This window comes from Humulus lupulus, chromosome 6 (assembly GCF_963169125.1).
Source record: "Humulus lupulus chromosome 6, drHumLupu1.1, whole genome shotgun sequence".
In the NCBI taxonomy this organism is placed as follows: Eukaryota; Viridiplantae; Streptophyta; class Magnoliopsida; order Rosales; family Cannabaceae; genus Humulus; species Humulus lupulus.
The window spans coordinates 216767660-216791258 of NC_084798.1; the positions used below are offsets into that span (position 1 = coordinate 216767660).

Below are 23599 nucleotides of genomic sequence, written 5' to 3' on the forward strand. Positions count from 1 at the left end.
TCTACAATTTAAAAGTTATTTAAAACTAATTAATAATATAGAGTTTGGGATGATTTTGAGTTTCAATTTTAATTTGGGTTGTTTCGAATTTGCAAATTTTAGTTTTTAATAATTTTTTAGATATTTTAAAATTTAAAATATTTTTTTATAGTATTTAAAGAATTTAGGGATATTGGTCACGATAATACCCAAATCATTTATAAAGTTACACTTTAATGCCTAAATTTACGAGTATAAAAATATGTCAGGTGGATACTTAACAGGAAGTTACGATGAGTATTAACGGTTGCACCAAAATTATAAATTTAGGTATTATTACCGCAAAAATAAAAAATTGGTTATTAAAGTGTAACATTTGAATTTTTTTGGGTATTATCGCCGTCAATATCTATTATTTAAATATTAGGAAAACTATTTTAAATTTTAAAGGTGGATACTTAACAGGAAGTTACAATGAGTATTAACGGTTGCACCAAAATTATAAATTTAGGTATTATTACCGCAAAAAAAAATTGGTTATTAAAGTGTAACATTTGAATTTTTTTGGGTATTATCGCCGTCAATATCTATTATTTAAATATTAGGAAAACTATTTTAAATTTTAAAAAATCTAAAAGATTATTAAAAACTAATGAGTTTATACTTTTTTGGACCATGTGTTTTGTCTCATTATCTGTTTGGACTCTATGTTTTAACAAATTACTTTTTGGACCCTATGTTTTGTAAAATGGTTAAAATAGAATCCTAAATCCGATTTTGGTCAATGATTTATCAACTAAAATCACGAATAATTTACCAAACTAATAGTTCAGAACAAAAATAAAATCATTATACTTAAAAATTGTGTTGTTATATTCAATTTTTTCTTCATCAAAATTGAGTTTTGGGTTCTATTTTAACCATTTTACAAAACTTAGGGTCCAAAAAGTAATTTATCAAAACACAAGATCCAAACAGGTAATGGGACAAAACACAGGATCCAAAAATGTATAAATCCAAAACTAATTAATAATATGAATTTTGGGATGATTTTGAGTTTCAATTTTAATTTAGGTTGTTTAGAATTTGCAAATTTTAATTTCATTAATTAGTTTCTAAGAATCTTTAAATTATTTTAAATTTAAAATGATTTTTATAGTATTTTAAAAATTTAGGGACGTTCTAGGTGGTAATACCTAAATCATTTATAAAGTTACACTTTAATACTTAAACTAGAAAATATAACCGCGCTCCGCGCAGTCTTTTGTAATTATTAAAACATATATATTTTAAAATATTTTTTGGGAGACTGTGGGGTGGTGATTCATTTTGACCATACTTGTACAACATGTTCTTTATATAGACACGTGAAGACATCTTGACCATAATTTTTTATTTCATGATGGTGTTCACTGTTATTGTATAGCGAACCTCCTGTAGATTTTTGAAAAATTCTGACAAATTTTAAAGTACTGAAAACAAAGTTCAAAAAGCTTATTGTACATTTACTTTTATTTATTATTATTATACGCTTTGCGTAGTTCTTTTTATAAAAGTCTAAATTATGTATAAGAAAATTTATATTTTGTGTAAGATTTATTTTGGCCAATTACCTGTTTGAAGTCTTTATTTTTAAAAATTAACTTTTAGATCTTGTGTTTTGTCAAAAGAATAAAAATTGGAATTGATAGATTGATTATTTGAACAATGTATTTTTGCTCATTACCCGTTTTTGACCCTATATTTTTTAAAATGAACCTTTGGGCCATGTATTTATTTAAAATGTTCAAACTTCTTATAAAAATTAAATTATATATTTATATAATTTTTGTTTCCTGTAAGGGTTCACACTATTTTGAACCTTGTATTTTAGTCGATCACCCATTATAACTTTTATTTTTACAAATTAACTTGTAGATCTCAAGTTTTGTCAAAATATTAAAATAGAAATAGATAAATCTATTATTTGAACACTATATTTTGGTCGATTACTCATTTTGATTGTTTATTTTTAAAAATTAACCTGTGGATCATATATTTATTCAAAATGTTAAAAATTATTTATAAAAAGTAAATTATATAAATATATATAATTTATGTTTTCTATAAGGGTTCACACCATTTTGAACATTGTATTTTAGTTGTTTACTCATTTTGACCATTAATTTTTTTAAAAAAAATTAACTTGTGGACCTTGTGTTTTGTCAAAAATTAAAAAATAGGAATGTAAAGAAAGATTATTTGAACCACATATAATTTGGTTGATTACCTGTTTGAATATTTTATTGTTAAAAGTTAACATTTGGATTCTGTATTTTGTCAAAAAGTTAAAATATATTATTATTATTATTATATGTAGATATTTTTATCTATTATAATTTTTATTAAAATAAAAATAAGAAAAAAGAGAACAGACAAAATAGATAAAAAAATTCATTAATAAATTAATAGCTATAAATTAAAAAAGTAATATAAAATATGAGAAAAAAATATTGTTTACTTATATTTATAATTTAATTAAATAGTTGTTGTAATGAAATGTCTAATCAAATTTAAATTCAAAATATACATCGTTGAAATAAATCAAATTCAAATTAAATTATACATGTTGTTAATATATATTTTTGTAAAACTATTACATTTAAATTAAAAAAAACATAAATAATTTAAATAAACATTTATTATTTTTGTTGTTGTGCATTATTTTATTTTTAGTAATATTATTTTTCATTCATAATGTGTTCCTTATTTCTAAAAAGAATTTTTCGTGTTTCACATCAACCTCCGCATCTTTTGTTGCTGCAGGAATGTCCACTAAAATTACAATCTATAAAATATTTATTTATTATAGTGAAAACAAATCACAAATCCAAAGAATGCCATTAGTAATATCTTATTTTCACAAGCTTAGTAAAATATCAAATAAGAGAAAAATACAATTATAAATATTGATGATTGATGATAATAATTATAATATTTTGTAAAACTATTCACTTTTGAATAAAAAATATAATTATAATATAATCAGAAAAATAGAAAGAGTTATTTGAAGAGATTTTAGAGTGCTACATAATATCCTTGAAGCTCTTTTTTAATTAATTTTTTTAGTATTTTTCAATAAATAAATAGTTAAGATATTTAACTAAATAAATTTTTAATCAAATTAATATGTATATATATTGATATTTTCAATTGTTAAGATATTTTAGAAAATAGAAAATGAATAAAAAAATTAGATTAAATGAGAAAATAGAAAGAGTGATTTGAAGAGATTTTAGAGTGCCACATAATATCCTTGAAGCTCTCATTTATATATATACTAGAAAATATAACTGCGCTCCGCGCAGTCTTTTGTAATTATTAAAACATATATATTTTAAAATATTTCTTGGGAGACTGTGGGGTGGTGATTCATTTTGACCATACTCGTACAGCATGTTCTTTATATAGACACGTGAAGACATCTTGACCATAATTTTTTATTTCATGATAATGTTCACTGTTATTGTATAACAAACCTCCTGTAGATTTTTGAAAAATTCTGACAAATTTTAAAGTACTGAAAACAAAGTTAAAAAAACTTGTTGTACATTTACTTTTATTTATTATTATTATACGCTTTGCATAGTTTTTTTTTTATAAAAAGTCTAAATTATGTATAAGAAAATTTATATTTTGTGTAAGATTTATTTTGACGAATTACCTGTTTGAAGTCTTTATTTTTAAAAATTAACTTTTAGATCTCGTGTTTTGTCAAAATAATAAAAATTGGAATTGATAGATTGATTATTTGAACACTGTATTTTTGCTCATTACCCGTTTTGACCCTATGTTTTTTAAAATGAACCTTTGGACCATGTATTTATTTAAAATGTTCAAACTTCTTATGAAAATTAAATTATATATTTATATAATTTTTATTTTCTGTAAGGGTTCACACTATTTTGAACCTTGTATTTTAGTCGATCACCCATTAGAACTTTTATTTTTACAAATTAACTTGTAAACCTCAAGTTTTGTCAAAATATTAAAATAGAAATAGATAAATCTATTATTTGAACACTATATTTTAGCCCATTACTCATTTTGATTGTTTATTTTTAAAAATTAACCTATGGATCATATATTTATTCAAAAGGTTAAAAATTATTTATAAAAAATAAATTATATAAATATATATAATTTATGTTTTCTATAAGCGTTCACACAATTTTGAACCTTGTATTTTAGTTGTTTACCAATTTTGACCATTAATTTTTTTAAATTAACTTGTGGACCTTGTGTTTTGTCAAAAATTAACAAACAAGAATGTAAAGATAGATTATTTGAACCACGTATAATTTGGTTGATTACCCGTTTGAATATTTTATTGTTAAAAGTTAACATTTGGATCCTGTATTTTGTCAAAAAGTTAAAATATAAATAGATAGATTTTATTATTATTATTATTATATGTAGATATTTTTATCTATTATAATTTTTATTAAAATAAAAATGAGAAAAAAGAGAACAGACAAAATAGATAAAAAAAATTCCTTAATAAATTAATAGCTATAAATTAAAAAAGTAATATAAAAAATGAGAAAAAAATATTGTTTCCTTATATTTATAATTTAATTAAATAGTTGTTGTAATGAAATATCTAATCAAATTTAAATTTAAAATATACATCGTTGAAATAAATCAAATTTAAATTAAATTATACATGTTGTTAATATATATTATTGTAAAACTATTACATTTAAATTAAAAAAAACATAAATAATTTAAATAAACATTTATTATTTTTGTTGTTGTGCATTATTTTATTTTTAGTAATATTATTTTTCATTCATAATGTGTTCCTTATTTCTAAAAAGAATTTTTCGTGTTTCACATCAACCTCCGCATCTTTTGTTGTTGTGGGAATGTCCACTAAAATTACAATCTATAAAATATTTATTTATTATAGTGAAAACAAATCACAAATCCAAAGAATGCCATTAGTAATATTTTATTTTCACAAGCTTAGTAAAATATCAAATAAGAGAAAAATACAATTATAAATATTGATGATTGATGATAATAATTATAATATTTTGTAAAACTATTCACTTTTGAATAAAAAACATAATTATAATATAATCAGAAAATTAGATATATAGAGAACCGAAAACTATTATGTAATTTTTAATTAATTTTTTTCAATGATTAAGTAGTTAAGATATTTAAGTAAAGTAAATTTTTAATTAAATTAATATGTATATATATATTAATATTTTTAATTGTTAAGATATTTTAGAAAATAAAAAATGAATAAAAATTAGATTAAATGAGAAAATAGAAAGAGTGTTTTGAATAAATTTTAGAGTCTCACATAATCTCATCGAAACTCTAATTTATATATATATATAGATAGATATAGATATAAAGATATAGATTTAATATTTACTGAATTACATAGCGAAAAGAAAAATTGAAAAATTTGGTACGTGAGTTATTTAAAATTCATATATACAGTGTAAATCGATATACTCAGAATTTACTTTCTTTAGTGAAAATAATAATAATTAGAATTTTAAATAAAAATGACAGCATCAAGCGATTCAACACCCGATAATAAATTTTAATTCTCATTAATATTCAGGTATTATATGTTCTTACCAATATCGAGGTAGTTCTCTTTCTAAGGAAGAGAACTGCCTACAAAAGCAACATATTATTTTGTAACGGCATACTTTTATGGGTTAAAACTGAAAAAATTAATAAAATATTAAAGAAAATAAAAAATTAGATACTTTAGATTGTAAAAAGTTAATTATAAAATGATATAATAATATAATAAAATCTAATTGTGATAACTGTTTAGTTAAACCATATGTGACCATTCTCATTGATATCTCTTTCATGCTATTATTATTGGATAACTACTGTTACGTATAACTATATTAGAATCAATGTATTTATAAGTATGTGTATTAATTTGGTTAATTCTGTTACATTTGTTGAAGTGTTAATGTACGTATATATGTATGTATATTTTTTTTTTTTGGACACAATATAAAATTCTCACAAAATAGTAAAAATAGATTGTAAATAAATTTAAACTAAATAAGTAGTTAAGATATTTAAACTAAATCAATTTTTAATTAAATTAATATATATATATTGATATTTTCAATTGTTAAGATATTTTAGAAAATAGAAAATGAATAAAAAAATTAGATTAAATGAGAAAATAGAAAGAGTGATTTGAAGAGATTTTAGAGTGCCACATAATATTCTTAAAGCTCTCCTTTATATATATATAGATATATAGATTTACGAGTTTAATAACTAAATTTACAACAAAAATTATAAAATTATGTATTATTATAAAAAAAAATTGGGTGTTAAAGTGTAATATTTTTATTTTTTGGTATTATCGTATATAAAGAAATTAAACTAGAACAAAAATCCAAATTTAATAAAACACACAAAAAAAAAAAATTCTCAATTAGACTATTTTTTTTCCTTTTCTTTTTCTTGTTCTCCTACTCTCCCGATATATTCTTCTTTCTTTTTTTTTTCTTCTTCTTCTTCTTCTTCTTAACCCAGATTTCAAATTTAGATTTGGTAAATCCTTCGAAGAACCAGATCCAAACTCAAAGGTGAAATTCAATACCAAGATAATTCCCAATTCCAAATTTCGATTATTGATGAATTGTACTGTATTTTTATAATTGTTATTTTTTTCAAATGCATGAAGGTGAGATTAATCTGCCATGGCAATCCACTGACTTTCTTTCTTCTCTACAGAGTTGCTTCTTCCTCCTGCATAGTGTGTAAATTTGAGTTATTTTGGGGGAGAAGCTACCAATGGCGGTCTCTGAGGAAAATAGTGCTTTGTTCCCCATATTTATATTAACAATCATGGCGTTGCCTTTGGTGCCTTATACGATACTGAAGTTGTGTAGAGCTGCCTCTAAGAAAACCAAGACCATCCATTGCCAGTGTTCTGAATGCTCTCATTCAGGCAAGTACCGCAAGTCCATATTCAAGAAGGTGATGAGGTTTCTTATTTGAATTTATGTAATTATTTGCCAATTTCATTTGTTTTCTTTCTATAAATTATCTAAAGTTATAGGGTTTGTTTGATTTCATTTTTGCAGATCTCAAGCATCTCAACTTGCAGTAACTTGACTATACTCCTGCTTTGGATTGTTATGATTATGCTGATTTATTACATAAAAAATATGAGCAATGAGGTAGATATTTTGACTGAATTTGAACAAATAGTTTATAGTGACATATTAGTTTGAATGTCTTAAGTTAACAGCTCAGTTTTGCTTTGCTAGATTTAGCACTGATGGTAAAACTCATAATAGTTTAGAAATATTCTAATTTTCAGCTTGATAATTGTTGAATGTCAAATGATCATATTTATCTGCCATGTGAAGCATGTTTGTTGAAACCTTATATTAAGATTTTAATGACTATTTTCAGATTCAAGTTTTTGAGCCATTCACTATTCTTGGATTGGAACCTGGGGTTTCAGATTCAGATATAAAGAAGGCATATAGGAGACTCTCTATTCAGTACCATCCAGATAAAAATCCAGATCCAGGTTGAAGGTGTTTTTAGTTTTTGCAGCTTCTAATGTGGCCTTTATGGGTAATATGTGTGTTTTTTCTAATGCTCTTTCATTTTTTTATTTTCTAGAGGCTCACAAATATTTTGTGGAGTACATATCTAAAGCTTATCAGGCTCTGACTGATCCAACATCTCGAGAAAACTATGAAAAATATGGCCATCCAGATGGCAGACAGGTAATGTACAATTCTTGGAATGAGTAGTAGCAAGTAGCTCCATACTTGTCCTTGATGTTTCAATGTAGTGTGAAATTCTGTGAACTATATTGACCACTGTTGCTTTTGCAAATTATGTTGTTTTATTTTTCAAACAGGGTTTTCAAATGGGCATAGCTCTCCCACAATTTTTGCTAGACATAGATGGGTCTTCTGGTGGAATACTTTTACTCTGGATCGTTGGTCTTTGTATTCTCTTGCCGTTGGTGATAGCAGTTGTATATCTTTCACAATCATCAAAATATACTGGCAACTATGTGATGCATCATACATTGTCTACGTATTATTACTTCATGAAACCTTCCTTGGCTCCAAGGTATTCAGTTTCTTAGATAACCTGTTTTTTACGAATGGGTAGTCTTTGTTCTTATTATTTTCTAATCCTTTGAAATTATTGATCATTCAGCAAAGTTATGGATGTCTTCATAAAGGCTGCTGAATATATGGAAATTCCAGTTCGTAGAACTGATAATGAGCCCCTTCAGAAGCTTTTTATGCTAGTTCGAAGTGAGTTAAATTTGGACCTGAAGAACATCAAGCAAGAGCAGGCTAAGTTTTGGAAGCAACACCCAGCTCTTGTTAAGGTAGTTTGTCTTCTGATTTTGGGTAAAGCAATGCAAGAGTATACTCCTTAGTGACAATTATCTTGTGCTTTTGTAATGCAGACGGAGTTGTTGATTCAAGCACATCTGACTCGTGAATCAGCTTCTTTATCTCCATCTTTGAATGCTGATTTCAGACATTTGCTAGAACTTGCACCTCGCCTTCTTGAAGAGTTAATGAAGGTGATCTCCATAATTTTATGCAGTCTTCTTTTTTATCTCTATATCTGTTGTCGTTGTCATACAATAGAGTGAAGTCTTTTACGACTGTAATTGACATTCTCAATTGAGGTCCTTTTCTTCTATACCTAAACTTGAGCTTTTTAACAGTATCCTATTAGAACTATACTTACATAGAAAGTTGTGAAACTTGGTAGATTCATAATTTATGTTCAGTTCATTCTAGCATGCTTTTAATCCTGTACTTCACAAATGTAACTGTTTGTTTTCTAAACAGTATCTACAAAGTCGCGTATTAATTGCAGTGAATATTCTCTATAAGATTTTTTATTGTGACTGTCCTCGTATGTCATCTCTTGTCAGCTTTCTTTTGGTCATGGTTATTCATCAAGTTTCAGTGAATTTTCTTTGTTGTTTGGATGTTGTTTTACTTGTTACATGGTTTGTCTACCTTCTACCATGATTCATCTTTATAGGTCATTCCACTGATTTTATCTGTAACTTGTCTAGATGGCAATCATACCACGCACTGCTCAGGGGCATGGATGGCTAAGGCCTGCAATCGGAGTAGTTGAGCTTTCTCAGTGTATCATTCAGGTTATGCAAAGTTTAATTTTAAGTGCTTGATTATTATTTTTAAGGAAAGAGTTGGGATATGTTGAAGCTTTTATTTTACATCCTAAAAATTGGTAATGTTAGTTGTCGGTGACATGATGCTTTTGTTTTGCTGCAGTTGATGTTGCTTTCAAACTTGTTTTTTTTTGCTCTTTTTCATTTATTTTTAGTTAAATAGTTGTGCTAATTTCTGAACTCTATTTTCTACAATAACTGTTATGCAGGCTGTTCCTCTTAGTGCAAGGAAGTCTACTGGAGGATCGAGCGAAGGAGTTGCACCATTCCTGCAGCTGCCACATTTTAGTGAGGCTGTCATAAAAAAAATATCTCGCAAGGTAATTAAATAAAACTAAATTTCAGGGATCTTTTCTCGGTGTGGTTTGTGAGCTATATTGTTGTCTCTGAAGTTTTAACTAGAAACTTGCAAGAGTTATATTATCTCCTCGTGGCCTATTTCTTCTAAATTAAGCCATTATCTTTATCCCAAATTTCATGTCATATATGAATTTCCACCCATTTAAGAGGCGCCTTAATTTGTCAAATTGTGCACATGTTATTTATGCATTTTACTCGAGGAAAAAAAAAGAATAGAAAAAATTTGATATTTGATTTTCTTCATCTTATTTTTTATTGTTAGATTTTAAGGCATATTCGTTCTCAATGATTATTTGTGAATTGGGATTTGTAGTTGTAATCTTAGAGAGTTAGAGTTTCTGGTATTTGTAGTTGGTATTATAAGGTGTTTTGTTTATGTTTTATACAATGTCTTAGAACGAACAGCCTTTTATACTGCCCAGGCTGTAACACATGAATATGATACCCTATCATCTTTTACTAATACAATCTTGTTTCATATGCAAATATATATATATATTATTCTTATTTTTATTGCCATTATTCTTTTCCTGTAGAATTTGATTTGGAATCATATTTTATGAAAACTTACACAAGCTTGTAAAATATCCGATTCTTCTCCTTGAAAATGGTTTTTTTTCCCAAAAAAAGTTATAAACATATTGAATATTGAATTGCTTAGTCTTTACTCTTTATGGCTGTAAATGATTACTGGTTTTGATTTCAATCACTTGCTCCACTGTGTTCAAAAGTAAAAATGAAAATTATCTTTGTTTTTCTTCTTTTGATCTTTGTTTAAACACTACTTGTTTCTTCATTTTACAGAAGGTGAGAACATTCCAAGATCTTCAAGATATGACCATGCAAGAGCGTGTCGAGCTGCTTACTCAAATTGCTGGTTTCTCATCAGCAGAAGTACAAGATGTTGAAATGGTTTTAGAAATGATGCCTTCTGTAACTGTGGAAGTGAACTGTGAGACTGAAGGTGAAGATGGTATTCAGGAAGGTGACATTGTCACAATCCAAGCTTGGATATCTCAAAATCGTGCTAATGGCCTGATTGGTGCCCTTCCACATGCGCCCTACTTCCCATTTCACAAGGAAGAAAACTTCTGGTTTTTGCTGGCCGACACTGTCTCCAATAGCGTATGGTTTTCCCAGAAGGTTAGTTTCATGGATGAAGCTGCAGCAATCGCTGGTGCTTCCAAGGCCATCGAGGAGACAATGGAGGGTTCAGGAGCAAATGTTAGGGAGACTAGTGCTGCAGTCAGAGAAGCAGTTGAGAAAGTGAAAGGTGGGTCGAGACTGGTAATGGGCAAGTTACAGGCACCGGCTGAAGGGAATTATAACTTGACTTGCTATTGCTTGTGCGATTCTTGGATCGGTTGTGATAGAAAGACAGCCTTGAAGGTGAAGGTTTTGAGGCGCACCCGGGCTGGCACTAGGGGTAGTATTGTAGCAGAAGAGGGGCCAATTACAGAGGACGGGATTGAAGAGGAAGAAGAAAATGAAGAGGAAGAGTACGATGATGACTACGAGAGCGAGTACAGTGAAGATGAGGCTGATGAGCAACAAAAAGATACGAAGAAGAAGAAAGGCCCTGCTGCCAATGGAACTGCCCATAAAGAAGGGTCCAGCTCGGAAAGTTCAGGCTCGGACGAGGAGTGATGAACACAGCTTTTATTTGGTGAAAGAAAGAAAAGAACATGAACAGCAGCACACCACAGCACTTGAATTTTCCTAGTTAAGGTACTGATAAAAAGTTTATTTTGGGGTCTGCTTGAAAGCCGAAGCCAGCAAGAAAAATATTTGATGGTTAGAGTAAATTTGCATATTCAATTTAAGGGAAAGAATTTGGTTTATAATAAACAAATTTAATATTGCTAATAGTCATATGAATCCCACCAAAATACTACTCATATAGTTCTTCAGACATTTAAAAAAAAAAACTAGCCCTTTGTTAATTGTTATGTGCTTTGATTTCCACTTTCAGGCACAAACTCAATATCACTAACATCTGACTTGGTTCTGTGTATTTTTCGTTTCTTAATTTTGTTCAAGTTTATTGCCATACGTTCGCAGAAAAATACTACAACGATTAAAAAATTTGTTAAAAAAAATTAAGAAATCGGTTTACTCTTTTTCTTTTTTTTTTAAAAAAAATAAGAAAAGAAATATATTGAAATAGTAATAAAAAATGACTAATTCAACTATTTGAATGTACAAAATTAAATAATAGAACATAAAACTACTAATATAAATAATGATTAGCAAAGTCAATAATGCAATAAATATAATATATAAATGTATTTTCATTCATAAAAGCAAAATAATAATAATAATAAAATCCATAAAATTGAGTATATAAGAGGCTTAGTATTTATTTATATAAAAACTTGCAAGCCCTTTTAACAAAATAGTCGTTGTAATATAGTGGTAAGTATTCCCGCCTGTCACGCGGGTGACCCGGGTTCGATCCCCGGCAACGGCGAAATTTATTAATTTCATTTTTATTTAAGCCTTGGTGGGCTTTTATTGGGCTTCTAAACAGTTCTGGCCCGTTCTACTCATAATGGGCCTTTATTATTCGGGTTGGGACCGTTTCGTTTATTTAAGGGTTCTGTTCTATAGATATATGGACAATATTTTGAAAAGGATAAATTTCAATCTTCACGGTAATATTAAAAATATATCGTTTTACGGTAAAATTTGTTCTTGCTTGCCGAATAACACATCTGCTCTTAAATTTTATTTGCTGTCAATTCCAATACTCAAACTAATATATTATCTATATGTAAATAGATGTCTATATATATATTTATATAATACATGTAACTTAATAATTTTTATTTGCTAACCTGCTATTTATAAACTGTAAAATAAATAAATATATATTTATACATATTTTTTGTATGTTAATAATAATAATTATAAATTAATTTATTTTACTTGTAAATATTTAAAATGAATATAATTATTGATATTAAATAAATATTTATGCTTATATAAATTATTATATATTAAAAAAATATAATTATCTTTATTAGTAGTTACAATTTAAAATATATATATATATGATACTTGTTTAATGTAATTTAATATTTTTGTATATATTAGTTACAAAAATAAAATTGTATCTTTTAGTTACAAACTTAGTTTTATATATTTTTGTTACAAATATGTTGACTTAATTCACAACTTATTTTTATAAATATTAAAATTAGTTATGTAAATCTTTGTTACAAAAATAAAAAAAATAGCAAATAATTATTTTATAAATGTTGTTAACAAAAATATAAAACTTGTTTACAAATTTGTAAAACTTTGTTATATATTTGTAAATGTTGTTTACAAAAATATTTTTTTTTTACGAATCTCAAACACATGTTTACGAATTTGTAACAACTGTTAACAAAAGAAATTGTATTTAACTGCCACTCCGTATTTACACTTTTGCCCCTCCGTGTTTTTCATAAAAATTCCGTATTTTTGTAGGCTACCGTATTTTTCATATATTTTTCTAATGTTAATGTACTTTTGTGAATTTCCCTTTTGAAAATTATTTAACTAAAAATACCACTACCATTTTCAATTGAGGAAATTACACAAAATATGAGATTTTTTTTATAAACTTTGAAAAATATAGCAATTATTTTTTTAAAAGTTTTTTATGACATATTTTTTTATTTACATTTTTATGAAAGTTTTTTTCCATATATTTGTAAAATTTTATTTGTAGACCATATTTTATCTTTTATATTTTTTTTAGTACTTATTTTTTATTAATTTGAGATTATTTTTTATAATTTTAATTTATTTGTGTTAATTTTTATCATTTATATTTTAATGTCACGTCATAATTAACCATCAAGTACTTATTATAGCACTAAGATATATATATACAATGCTCGAATAATAATTAACGCTATCATATATTGGAAATTTGGGTGACATGTTATTACGTGTAGTGATAATACATAATTAACTATATGTTTAATTAATTAATTACTTTATAAACAATTTTGCTTATTATAACCCCAAAAACATATCACGTAAATTCATCAGGATATTTTTGTTTTGCCTTTTTTTTTTTTAAGAATGGTATAATTTTAATTTATTTGTGTTAATTTTTATCATTTATATTTGATATAATATTTTACCACCAAATATCTAGATAAGGACTAGCAACTTATAACCCAAGACTGAAGGCATTGCACAAGGCGAAGGTCTCAGGACCACAAAAAAAAAAGATAATTTGAAACTCTTGACAAATCAAAAGAAAGAAAAGACTAGACATTTGTTCGAGAAGAAGAAGAAGTACTTGTAGAGGAAAGGATTTAAGATCATCGCCATGTGGAATGCAATGCTGCAGCAGTGGCGTTACCAACAAAGTTGTCTTGAATTTCTTGAGGCAGCAGCCGGTATTTTATGCCAAGTTCTTCAAATATTCTCTTCAATTCTAATACTAGATCGGATCTTCGGCTGCTCTTGTCCCGATAGTTCTGAAAATTTATGGTATGAGTGACGTACAGAGCTATTGTCATCTTGTTCAAATCTTGAATATCCTTAACCACCACACTATGACTAGGACGCCAGTGCTGAGGTTTTCTCTCCAGATACCTTAGGCATTCAAAGATTCAATTTCAATATTTTTTCAGTGGAAAATGGTATGTTATGTTTGTTGTTTTAGCTATTTAATCAAGTGGTATGCTATTCCTATTTCTGTTCATAGCGATTATGATAGAACAAGTTGTCCATTTTTTTTAATGATGTGTGGTAACCGGTTACAACTATAAAAATCAGTTTTATTATTTGAGAGGTGTTGTAGTAACTGATTACAACTATAAAAATAATTTTTATTTTTTTAAGTAATGTACCATTATCAAAATATCAATTGAATTGTAATCGGTTACTTAGTGAGATTTGGAAGAAAAAAAAATTATATGAAAAAAATAAACTAAATTGATGGTGAAGGTAACTGGTTACAACTAGGTCTGAAAAAAAATGAAAAAAATCAGAGACAATTGGGATGGTAACCGGTTACTTAGCGAGACTTGGAAAAAATAAGATTCAAACAAAAAATCTAAACTAATCATAATCGTAACTGGTTATAGTGAGGTTTGAAAAAAAAAAAATCTAAAAAAAATAACCAATTGCTATGGTACCTTGTTGCTTCGTCAGGTGTGAAAACAAAATCAAATCTAAACAAAAGAATCTAAATTAATCGCTATTGTAACTGGTTACACCTAGGTCTAAAAAAAATATGATATGAATAAAATGAATCAGGCGTCATGGTACCTGGTTACTTAAACAGATTTGGAAAAAAAAAACCCAGAAAAATCAAAAGTTTTTTTTGATCAAGAAGAATGAGGACTTCATTAATCAACAGAACAAAACCAATCTACAAACTCCAAATCTCCTAAAAAGGAGACTCCACCAAACTGGACACACTACTTACCAAAGTAATCTCATCAAAAAATTTCTCTCAAGCCTATTCAAGTTCCTATTCACAGCAGTATGTAATCTATACTTAACTAAAGATTTGATATCATTTACAATATGAGAAATTGACCTGGAACAACCTTCAAACATGCACCTGTTCCTATTAAGCCAAATACAATAGTTGACAGCTGCCAGAACAGCTACACTGATACAGTGCAATAAACCAGCCATCTTCAGGTTCAGCTAATTAACCCAACCACTGAAATCTTTCGGCCAAGCAACAAAGCCTAACCACTCAAAAATCTGGTCAACAATTCGAGAAGACAAACTGCATCTGTAAAACAGATGTTCATGCGTTTCAGGACTAACACCACAGACAGGGCAACCCAAAGTGTCCAAGTCGATATGAAATCTACCCAAATTATCTCTAGTAAGAAGCTGGGAGTTCACCACTTGCCACAGCAGGAAGCGATGCTTAGGGACATTCAAAGAGTTCCAAATAGCTTTATAATAGAGACAAACCTGCGACTGAGGTAATAAACTGTTGTAGAGAGCAGCAGATCTGAATTTTCCCGAACAACCAGCAGCTTCAACATCTGATTTAGTGAACCAACGTCTCAAATAACAGAGCTTGCGCCAGTACCAGCTCGTATCTGGTTTAAGCTCATATGACCAGAAAGGGGTATCTTTAAGATAGATTGTGTTGATCCACTTGACCCACAGCAGGTCACTCTTACCAGAAATGGCCCAGATAAACTTAGCAAGGATAGCTCGGTTCCAATTAACCCCATTCTTGAAGCCAAGACCCCCATAAGGCTTCGGGAGACATACCTTATCCCAAGAGGCAACATGAACTTTACTTCTAGTACCATTAGTACCCCATAAAAAACCTCTACAAATTTTCTCTACCTCTTTGGTCACACTGTGAGGCAGCACAAAGATGCTCATCCAGTAGTTGCGAAGTCCAAAAAACACAGAGTGAATCAGTTGGATCCTTCCAGCAAAGGATAAGTGCCGACTAGCCCACGAATGCAGTCTTTGATTAATTTTCTTGATAATAATGCCACAGTCTTCAACTCTCCATTTAGTAGGCCTAAGAGGCACTCCCAAATATTTGAAAGGGAAATCTCCTTCTGTGAGATGAAAGTCTAAAAGAATAGTACTCTTCTCAGTAGATTTAACACCACCAAAGAAGACCTGCGATTTGTCCTTACTGACAATAAGCCCTGTAGAGTTACTGAACTCGTCTAAAACTTCTTTAATAACTAACAGAGACTGCCTAGTACCTTTGCTAAAAAGAATTAAATCATCTGCAAAGCAGAGATTAATGAGATTTAATCCCTTACACATAGGATGATACCTGAATAATGAGTGAGTAGCAGCCAGCTGAAGTCTTCTAGTCAGGTATTCCATGATAAGGACAAAGAGTAACGGGGATAACAGGTCACCTTGTCTTAATCCTTTCTCACCTTTGAAGCTGCCTTTCACCCTCCCATTCATAGAAAGAGAGTAAGTTGTGGACCGAACACAAACCATCATCCTTTGGACAAATTTACCAGGAAAATTGAAAGCTATGAGCAGAGCTTCAAGAAAATCCCAGCTGACTGTATCATAAGCCTTGCTTATGTCAATTTTGATGGTGCATCTAGGAGAAACTATCTTTCTCTGGTAATTTTTCAAAAGATCTTGCAACATCATCACATTGTGAGCTAAGGATCTACCCTTTATGAATGCTCCTTGGTTTTGGTTGACCAAAGAAGGAAGCACTTCCGCAAGTCTCAAACACATTAATTTGGAAATGCATTTGTAAACTGTGGAACAACACGCAATGGGACGGTAATCAATAGCTCTCGAGGGGTTATCCTTCTTAGGAATAAGAGATAACATCGTGGCATGAAACTCAAAAGGCATATTCCCTGTGTTGAAGAAATCCAAAATGGCACTGCAAAATTCAGCTCCTAAAACAGGCCACATAGTTTTGAAAAAACCCGAACCATACCCATCTGGCCCTGGGGATTTTTCATTAGGAATACTGAACAGAACGCGTTTGATTTCCTTGTTAGAAAACAGTTTAAGAATAGAAATTTGCTGTTCCAAGTTAAGTTTAGCACCCTTTTCCATACACTCACAGTTTAGGCTCAAAGTAGCGGTACTTCTGCTCCCCATATAACCACGAAAATAGTTTAAAAAGTGATCAACAACTTCAGTAAACTTATCATTAACTACACCCTGGTCAGTAACAAATGTAGCAATCTTGTTCTGCACCTTTCTTTTCTTCAGGTAAGCATGAAAAAAATCAAAAGTTTTGTTTGCTTGTTTTTTTATTTCTTGTACTTGCATTCTGAATAAATTTTGTAAACCTATCGATACATTTTTTGAGCAAATGTTCTAGTTCTATTTCTTTAAATAATTAATAAACACATAAATATTTATGTTAGAACCTTATTTGATGAACGTTTGGCTGCTAACATAACCTTTTAAAATCTTCATATATCTTTCAAAAAGGTACATCCATCTTAAATATACTGGTCCACACAATCTCACTTCTCTCACCAAATGAACTGTTAGGTGAACCATAATATCAAAAAAAGAAGGTGGAAAGAATTGCTCAAACAAGCACAAAGTGTATATGATTTCTGATTCAAGTTTGTCCAACTTAGGAACATCTACCACTTTACAACAAAGAGATTTAAAGAACAAGCATAATCTTGTGATGGCATTCCGAACCTTTTTAGGTAAGACAGAACGAGCATAAATGAGTTTCTCAGCATCCTCTAATTTAGATTGAAATTTCACTGGATCAAAATTGGATTCAAATTGTGCGTCACCTATCATTTCTGCAATGTCATCTCTCTCATCATCATTCACATAATCACAATTATTCTTCTTAGATGGAGATTCTCTACTAAATGTGAATTTTTCTCCATGCATAAACCACATCTTATAACTTTTATCTATTCTATACTTAAATAAGTGACCCTTTATCTCAGTAATTTTCATTCTTTGAACATTACCACACTTAATACAAGGGCAACAAATTTTATTAGGATCTTTAGCATTTCTTGTGCAAAACTCCAAGAAATGCTCAACTCCATCCTTATATTTCACTGATAATCTATCCGTTGACATCCATTCTTTATCGATTGCCATTATTTTGTCTAAAAACGTACACACAAAAAAATCTATTTTCAGAATTATGTTCAATTAAATAATCTAAAAAAAATTCAAAATATAAGAAACTTATTTTCTTCCAATAAAGAAATTCAGAAGTAAGTTCAACAATAAAAAATTTGAAAAGAAGAGCCACCATTAGTAAAATTCATGAATAATGTTTATGAAGGCCTCTTATTTGTTGTAATCCCTGAAATTGACATAAGCAATTAGTTCTGTCTCTTCAATGCCATTTATTGCTGTGTTGAAAAATTGTAGTTATGGGTCAGATGTACTGGTGTTTATTTGGAGTTTAAAGTAGATATTTAGATAGTGGTTATGTAGTGAGATTTTAGATCTAAATGTTTCTGTAGGTAATTAAAAAGTCTAGGCAAAGAGAAAATCTAAAGCTGCTTCATTGTTGTTGCTAAATAGAATAAATTTGCCTTAGTATGGTTTGTTGCTGCCATTTTTAATTTTATGTTTTACAATTTAACTTGTTGCTATGCTTCACATTTAGATTAATTATATTAGTTTTTGTTATTATATATTATGTGATTTTAGTTAATGATAATTGTTAATGCATTTATAATAATAGCATTAATCAAATAAACAACAAATAATAATTAAAATTAAAAAAATGTGCTTTAATGTAATTATCTATGTGAGTATATAAGTATATTACAATTTATATTTTACAATAATATATATATATATATATACTATCTTATCTAATCATCCTGTTACAAAAGTGGTCAAGAAAAACCAGAGTGGTTTGATTCGAATTACATTCTGCAGATGGTCAGAATAGAGATTGAGAGAGAGAGAGAGAGGAAAGAAATACTTAAAAAAGGATCTGTTTTTATATTTATATTTATCTAATAACTTATTGCTGATATTTTACCAATGATTATTAATCCATTATTCTTACATGACCAAACGACATGTAATATAAGTATGCTTTACACCTGTAAATAATGATAATAATAATATAATAAACCGTTTAACATATGTATTAATCAATTCAATATAATATACCAGAAGTCATAGTCTCATGATTAATCATAATAAATAATACACTACTAGAATTTCTCCAATATGTGACTACTTATTATCTAAATTAATTAAGATTAGTGAGACAAAAAAGTTCAACCTTACTTTCTGACCACTGCCACACATTGAGAAAACACGTGTTTAGTAATTTGAAATTGAATGCAGTAGCATAGTGTAGCAGTTAAATATTCTCTTCACTTAGATTTGTATTTGGATCAACAAAGTCTAGCAGAGAAAGTGAATTTTTACAATACAAAAAGTCTTATGCGCGTGTTAGTTATGTTCTTGATTTGATTACTTTATCACCGAGTTACTCTACCCTGCTTGAATTTGGTCTATGATTAGTTGAAGAACAAAATAAGAGACCAAGATGTAAAGACAACAATGGCTCCATCTTCTCAACTTGTTCTTCTTCCCTTGCTCTTTTTTCTATTAGCAAACCAAGTTCTTCCTCAAACCAGTAATGGCAGAGTGAGCTTAGGAGCTTATGATTAGTTGTGTTGTTTAATGTCGTTTAATTATATTAATCAAGCTGGATCATCAAAACTTGAAGTCATCACGCTATTAATCTTGTTTTCTTCTATGCGTACATATATATAATATCCCTTTCCTTGGAGTACAAGACCGTAGTTGTAGTAATATTAGAGCATTTGATTGATGACTAAAGTTAAATTATGCCAATTTGAAATAAATAGATAGTATTTATTTCAGTTATTCAGACGAGGAGTAAGTATGAATTGAAAATGAGGGCGTCAAGTTTTTTAATCAATTAAAATTTTATGTAAAAATGATGAATTCATATTCTTCTTATATAGGCTTGACTAGCATCAGAAATAGAGAAATATGAGGATGTCACTCGGGTTTATGATGCTGAGTAAACTTAGAATGAGGAATTGATTAGGACTACTTGAAAGCTTGAAGTAGTCAAAATATATGACTACTTGAGCTCTATTTGAATATAAATGAAAGTGAAACGTTAATCTTTCATAACCTAAATCATTCATACTATTTTTTATGATTTAAAACGGACAGCACTTCTCTTATATTTGTAACATAACCATCTGTCAATATCAATTCAAATAATTCAATTAATTCAAACAACAAACAATTTTTCTTCCTTATATCTCCCCCAGCACGCAATTATATATATATGACAGAACCTACTTCACTAAGACATGCAAGTTCTCAACCTTCCGTTATCACCGCAGCACACAATTATAATCCCAGAACCTACTTCACTATGGATGGATATTTAAGATATTCAAACTCCTCTAACATACACTTGTATAATTTTAAAAAGAATAAAAGAATATACGTCTGAATATGTTTAAACAATATGAATCTAAATTAATAAGTTTTAACCATTAAAACATACCTGAAATGATCTATTTGAATTTTACATTGCTTTCTGAAGCAAAAATCTAAGCTCAAAACTTTAGATGACTGGTGTGACCGTCATGTTTGAGATGGAGCACCTGAGAATGTTCCCAAACTCAAAATTAATACCCGATGATACATATATATATATGTTTGACTTGACAAAAATCTTTCCAGACCGAAATTGCATGGACCAAACATAAGCGCATAAGCTGCCACGTACCCAATTTAAAGATGTATAATATAAGATTAATCATGCAAGGAAACTCTTTATTTGAACAACCATGAAATTCACTCTCCAGAAAAAATAAACCATTAAATTTACTGTTATACTTTTTCCCCAGTGTGATGGTTATGCTGATGTAACTTCCATTTTCTGAACAAGAAGTCAAACCTATTGGGAGTTCCGTAAGCTGAGAGAAAGAAAATATCTATTAATTCCAAGCCAAAATTTTCCCTTAATAAAAGAAAAGGCTAAAAAAAATATATTATGGAAACGAAATATTTACGGGAGGGATTAAAAAGTTGAGAAATTGATAGGAAGGGAATATGGTGGACCTGGACCACACTACGAAAAAATATGAGCTCAGAATTGTTTGTATCATTATTTTAAGGTGAAGCTAGGAAACCCACTATCGAGTTATTCAAATATAGAGAGTGGTCTTCAGATGAACCTCACGAAGATACCAGACAAACTGTAAAGAAAAAGGTAAATCTAAAAAATAGTGAAATCATCATCAGCAAATCTAAATAATGGGTTGTTTGATTTATATTTAACATGGCCCCGTAGAAACACAGAGGCATAAAAAAAATACAGAAGAGCTTAGTACATGGGTAATGCAGAGGTGAATAAATGGGTACCTTGCAGAGGAGACACGGCTGGTTGTTTACCGTCAGCGGCGTCGGCGACGTCAGAGGTGGCTGAACGTTGGCTGGAACGTTGAAGAGAGATGAATGTTGGCTGGAACGTTGAAGAGAGATGAACGGCTTGCTAGAAGAAAGAAAGAGGAAGAGGGAAAAAGAAAGAGAGGGAAAAGAGGGAAAAAGAGTGTGGGGGGAAACTAAAAAGTTTAGAGTGAGAAGTTTTTTTAAGGGGCAATGTCTATACTTATAAGCTGTCGTTATTGCCTCTAATAGCGACAACTTATAGGTGTCGGCATTGCCCTTAAAAAAAATCAGTTTACCAACAACGACACTTTTTAATTGTTGGCATTGCTCCAATACGTTTTTATAAAAAAATTATTTAAACATATATATATTAATAAAAAAATCATAATTAATAAATTTATACATTAATTTTTTTACAATATATTTTCAATTAATAAAACAATTATTTTTTAACTAATACAAATTTTATAAATGTGTTAAAGAATAATATAGTTAATTTAATTTATAAATATGTTAAAGAATAAGAAATTTAAATTTTGATATAAAAATTATTATAAATACAGAAGCTAATAATATAAAAAATTTATCAACAAAAAAAATCTAGTTTTAAAAGTTTTTAATAAATACATAAATTTTATAAATATATATTTACATAATATAGTTTATTTTTAAAATTATACTATTCATTAATTTTTTTACAATATTTTTCCAATTAATAAAACAACTATTTTTTAACTAATACAACTTTTGTAAATGTGTTAAAGAATAATATAGTTAATTTTATAAATATGTTAAAGAATAATAAATTTAAAATTTGATATAAAAATTATTATAAATACAAAAGTTAATATGAAAAATTTAGAAACAAAAAAAAATATAGTTTTAAAAATTTCTAATAAATACATATATAATTTTTATAAATATATATTTACATAATTTACTTTATTTTTAAAATTATACTATTCATTAATTTTTTAATAATATTTTTCCAATTAATAAAACAACTCTACTTTAACTAATACACATTTTATAAATATATTAAAGAATAATATTGTTAATAATATAGTTAATTTTATAAATATGTTACAGAATAATAAATTTTAATTTTAATATAAAAATTATTATAAATACAAAAGTTAATAATATGAACAATTTAGAAACAAAAAAAAAATCTAGTTTTAAAAGTTTTTTTGTAAATACATAATTTTAATAAATACATATTTACATAATTTAGTTTATTTTTAAAATTTTATTATTCATTAATTATAATTTTTTATTTGAATTTTGGTGACATTTTATGACTGTCGGCATTGAACTTTTATTAACTGTCGGCGTTGGGGTCAATAGCGACACCTTTTAACTGTCGGCATTGATCTCGAATTAACTGTCGGCGTTGGGGTCAATAGCGACACATTTTAATTGTCGGCATTGGTCTCGAATTAACTGTCGGCGTTGGGGTCAATAGTGACACATTTTAACTGTCGGCATTGGTCTCGAATTAACTGTCGGCGTTGGGGTCAATAACGACAGTCAAAAGCAACGGTGACAGTTATTAGCTGTTGGCGTTGGTCTCTATGCCTACAGTTTTTAACTGTCGGTGTAGAGTCCCGCTAAGCAATTACGACAGTCAACAGAGTTGACTGTCGTGGTTGGGTGTCGGGAAAGCCCAGTTTTGTAGTAGTGTAAACCTATATCCAATTGATCTAAACATCACATGGAAGAACCTTTTGAGAACTTTTGTCCTTTTCAACCAAAAAAAACTAAGCAGCTAACCTAAGCTTTCATATGTTAAAACTACCATAAAATATTCAACTACCTAGCTTCTTATACTACCCTAGTCTACACTAAATAATAGCAGTCAATTTTTCTTAAGTACATTTCTTAAATCAAATCAAATATGAAGTCAAGTACCTGGTTACTTAAATAGATTTAGAAAGAAAAAAAACCCAGAAAAATCAAATATAAAGTCAAGTACCTGGTTACTTAAACAGATTTAGAAAAAAAACCCAGAAAAAACAAATATGAAGTTCAAAATCAGATGTGCAAAAGAAGAAAAAGAATAAAACTAGATTTGAAGAAAGAAAAAGAAGAATAAGAAAGACCGAATAAGAAGAAGAAGAAGAAGAATAAGAA

General features: G+C 28.4%; 1 protein-coding gene, 1 long non-coding RNA gene and 1 other non-coding gene across 4 annotated transcripts; 2 read left to right on the top strand and 1 right to left on the bottom strand.

The window, feature by feature from the left end:
• The first annotated feature begins 6453 nt into the window (after window positions 1-6453).
• LOC133783279 (dnaJ protein ERDJ2A-like) lies at window positions 6454-11445 on the top strand. Its single transcript, XM_062222844.1, has 11 exons — window positions 6454-6608; window positions 6757-7002; window positions 7110-7205; window positions 7444-7564; window positions 7660-7766; window positions 7904-8121; window positions 8212-8389; window positions 8471-8590; window positions 9098-9184; window positions 9427-9537; window positions 10382-11445. The coding sequence occupies exons 2-11, from the start codon at window positions 6817-6819 to the stop codon at window positions 11222-11224; spliced, it is 2067 nt and encodes a 688-aa protein (XP_062078828.1). The 5' UTR covers window positions 6454-6608; window positions 6757-6816; the 3' UTR covers window positions 11225-11445.
• A 530-nt stretch (window positions 11446-11975) lies between these two features.
• On the top strand, window positions 11976-12047 carry TRNAD-GUC (transfer RNA aspartic acid (anticodon GUC)). Its single transcript has one exon. It is a non-coding gene; the product is annotated as a tRNA-Asp (tRNA).
• A 1649-nt stretch (window positions 12048-13696) lies between these two features.
• On the bottom strand, window positions 13697-21636 carry LOC133783280 (uncharacterized). Of its 2 annotated transcripts, XR_009870850.1 has the most exons (5): window positions 21440-21636; window positions 21137-21273; window positions 20912-20991; window positions 20577-20676; window positions 13697-14176 (listed from the first exon to the last, which is right to left on the bottom strand). It is a non-coding gene; the product is annotated as an uncharacterized LOC133783280 (long non-coding RNA). The 2 variants fall into 2 exon arrangements; XR_009870849.1 differs by lacking the exon at window positions 21137-21273 and having other exon boundaries at window positions 13701-14176.
• Window positions 21637-23599: the final 1963 nt, after the last annotated feature.

What these genes read in the sequence shown, in the direction of transcription:
- LOC133783279 (XM_062222844.1), top strand. Translation starts at nt 6,817, where the DNA reads ATGGCGGTCTCTGAGGAAAATAGTGCTTTGTTCCCCATATTTATATTA. An exon ending in AAACCTTCCTTGGCTCCAAG is followed by an intron (nt 8,122 to 8,211) that starts GTATTCAGTTTC and finishes TTGATCATTCAG; the next exon opens with CAAAGTTATGGATGTCTTCA. An exon ending in TAAAAAAAATATCTCGCAAG is followed by an intron (nt 9,538 to 10,381) that starts GTAATTAAATAA and finishes TTCATTTTACAG; the next exon opens with AAGGTGAGAACATTCCAAGA.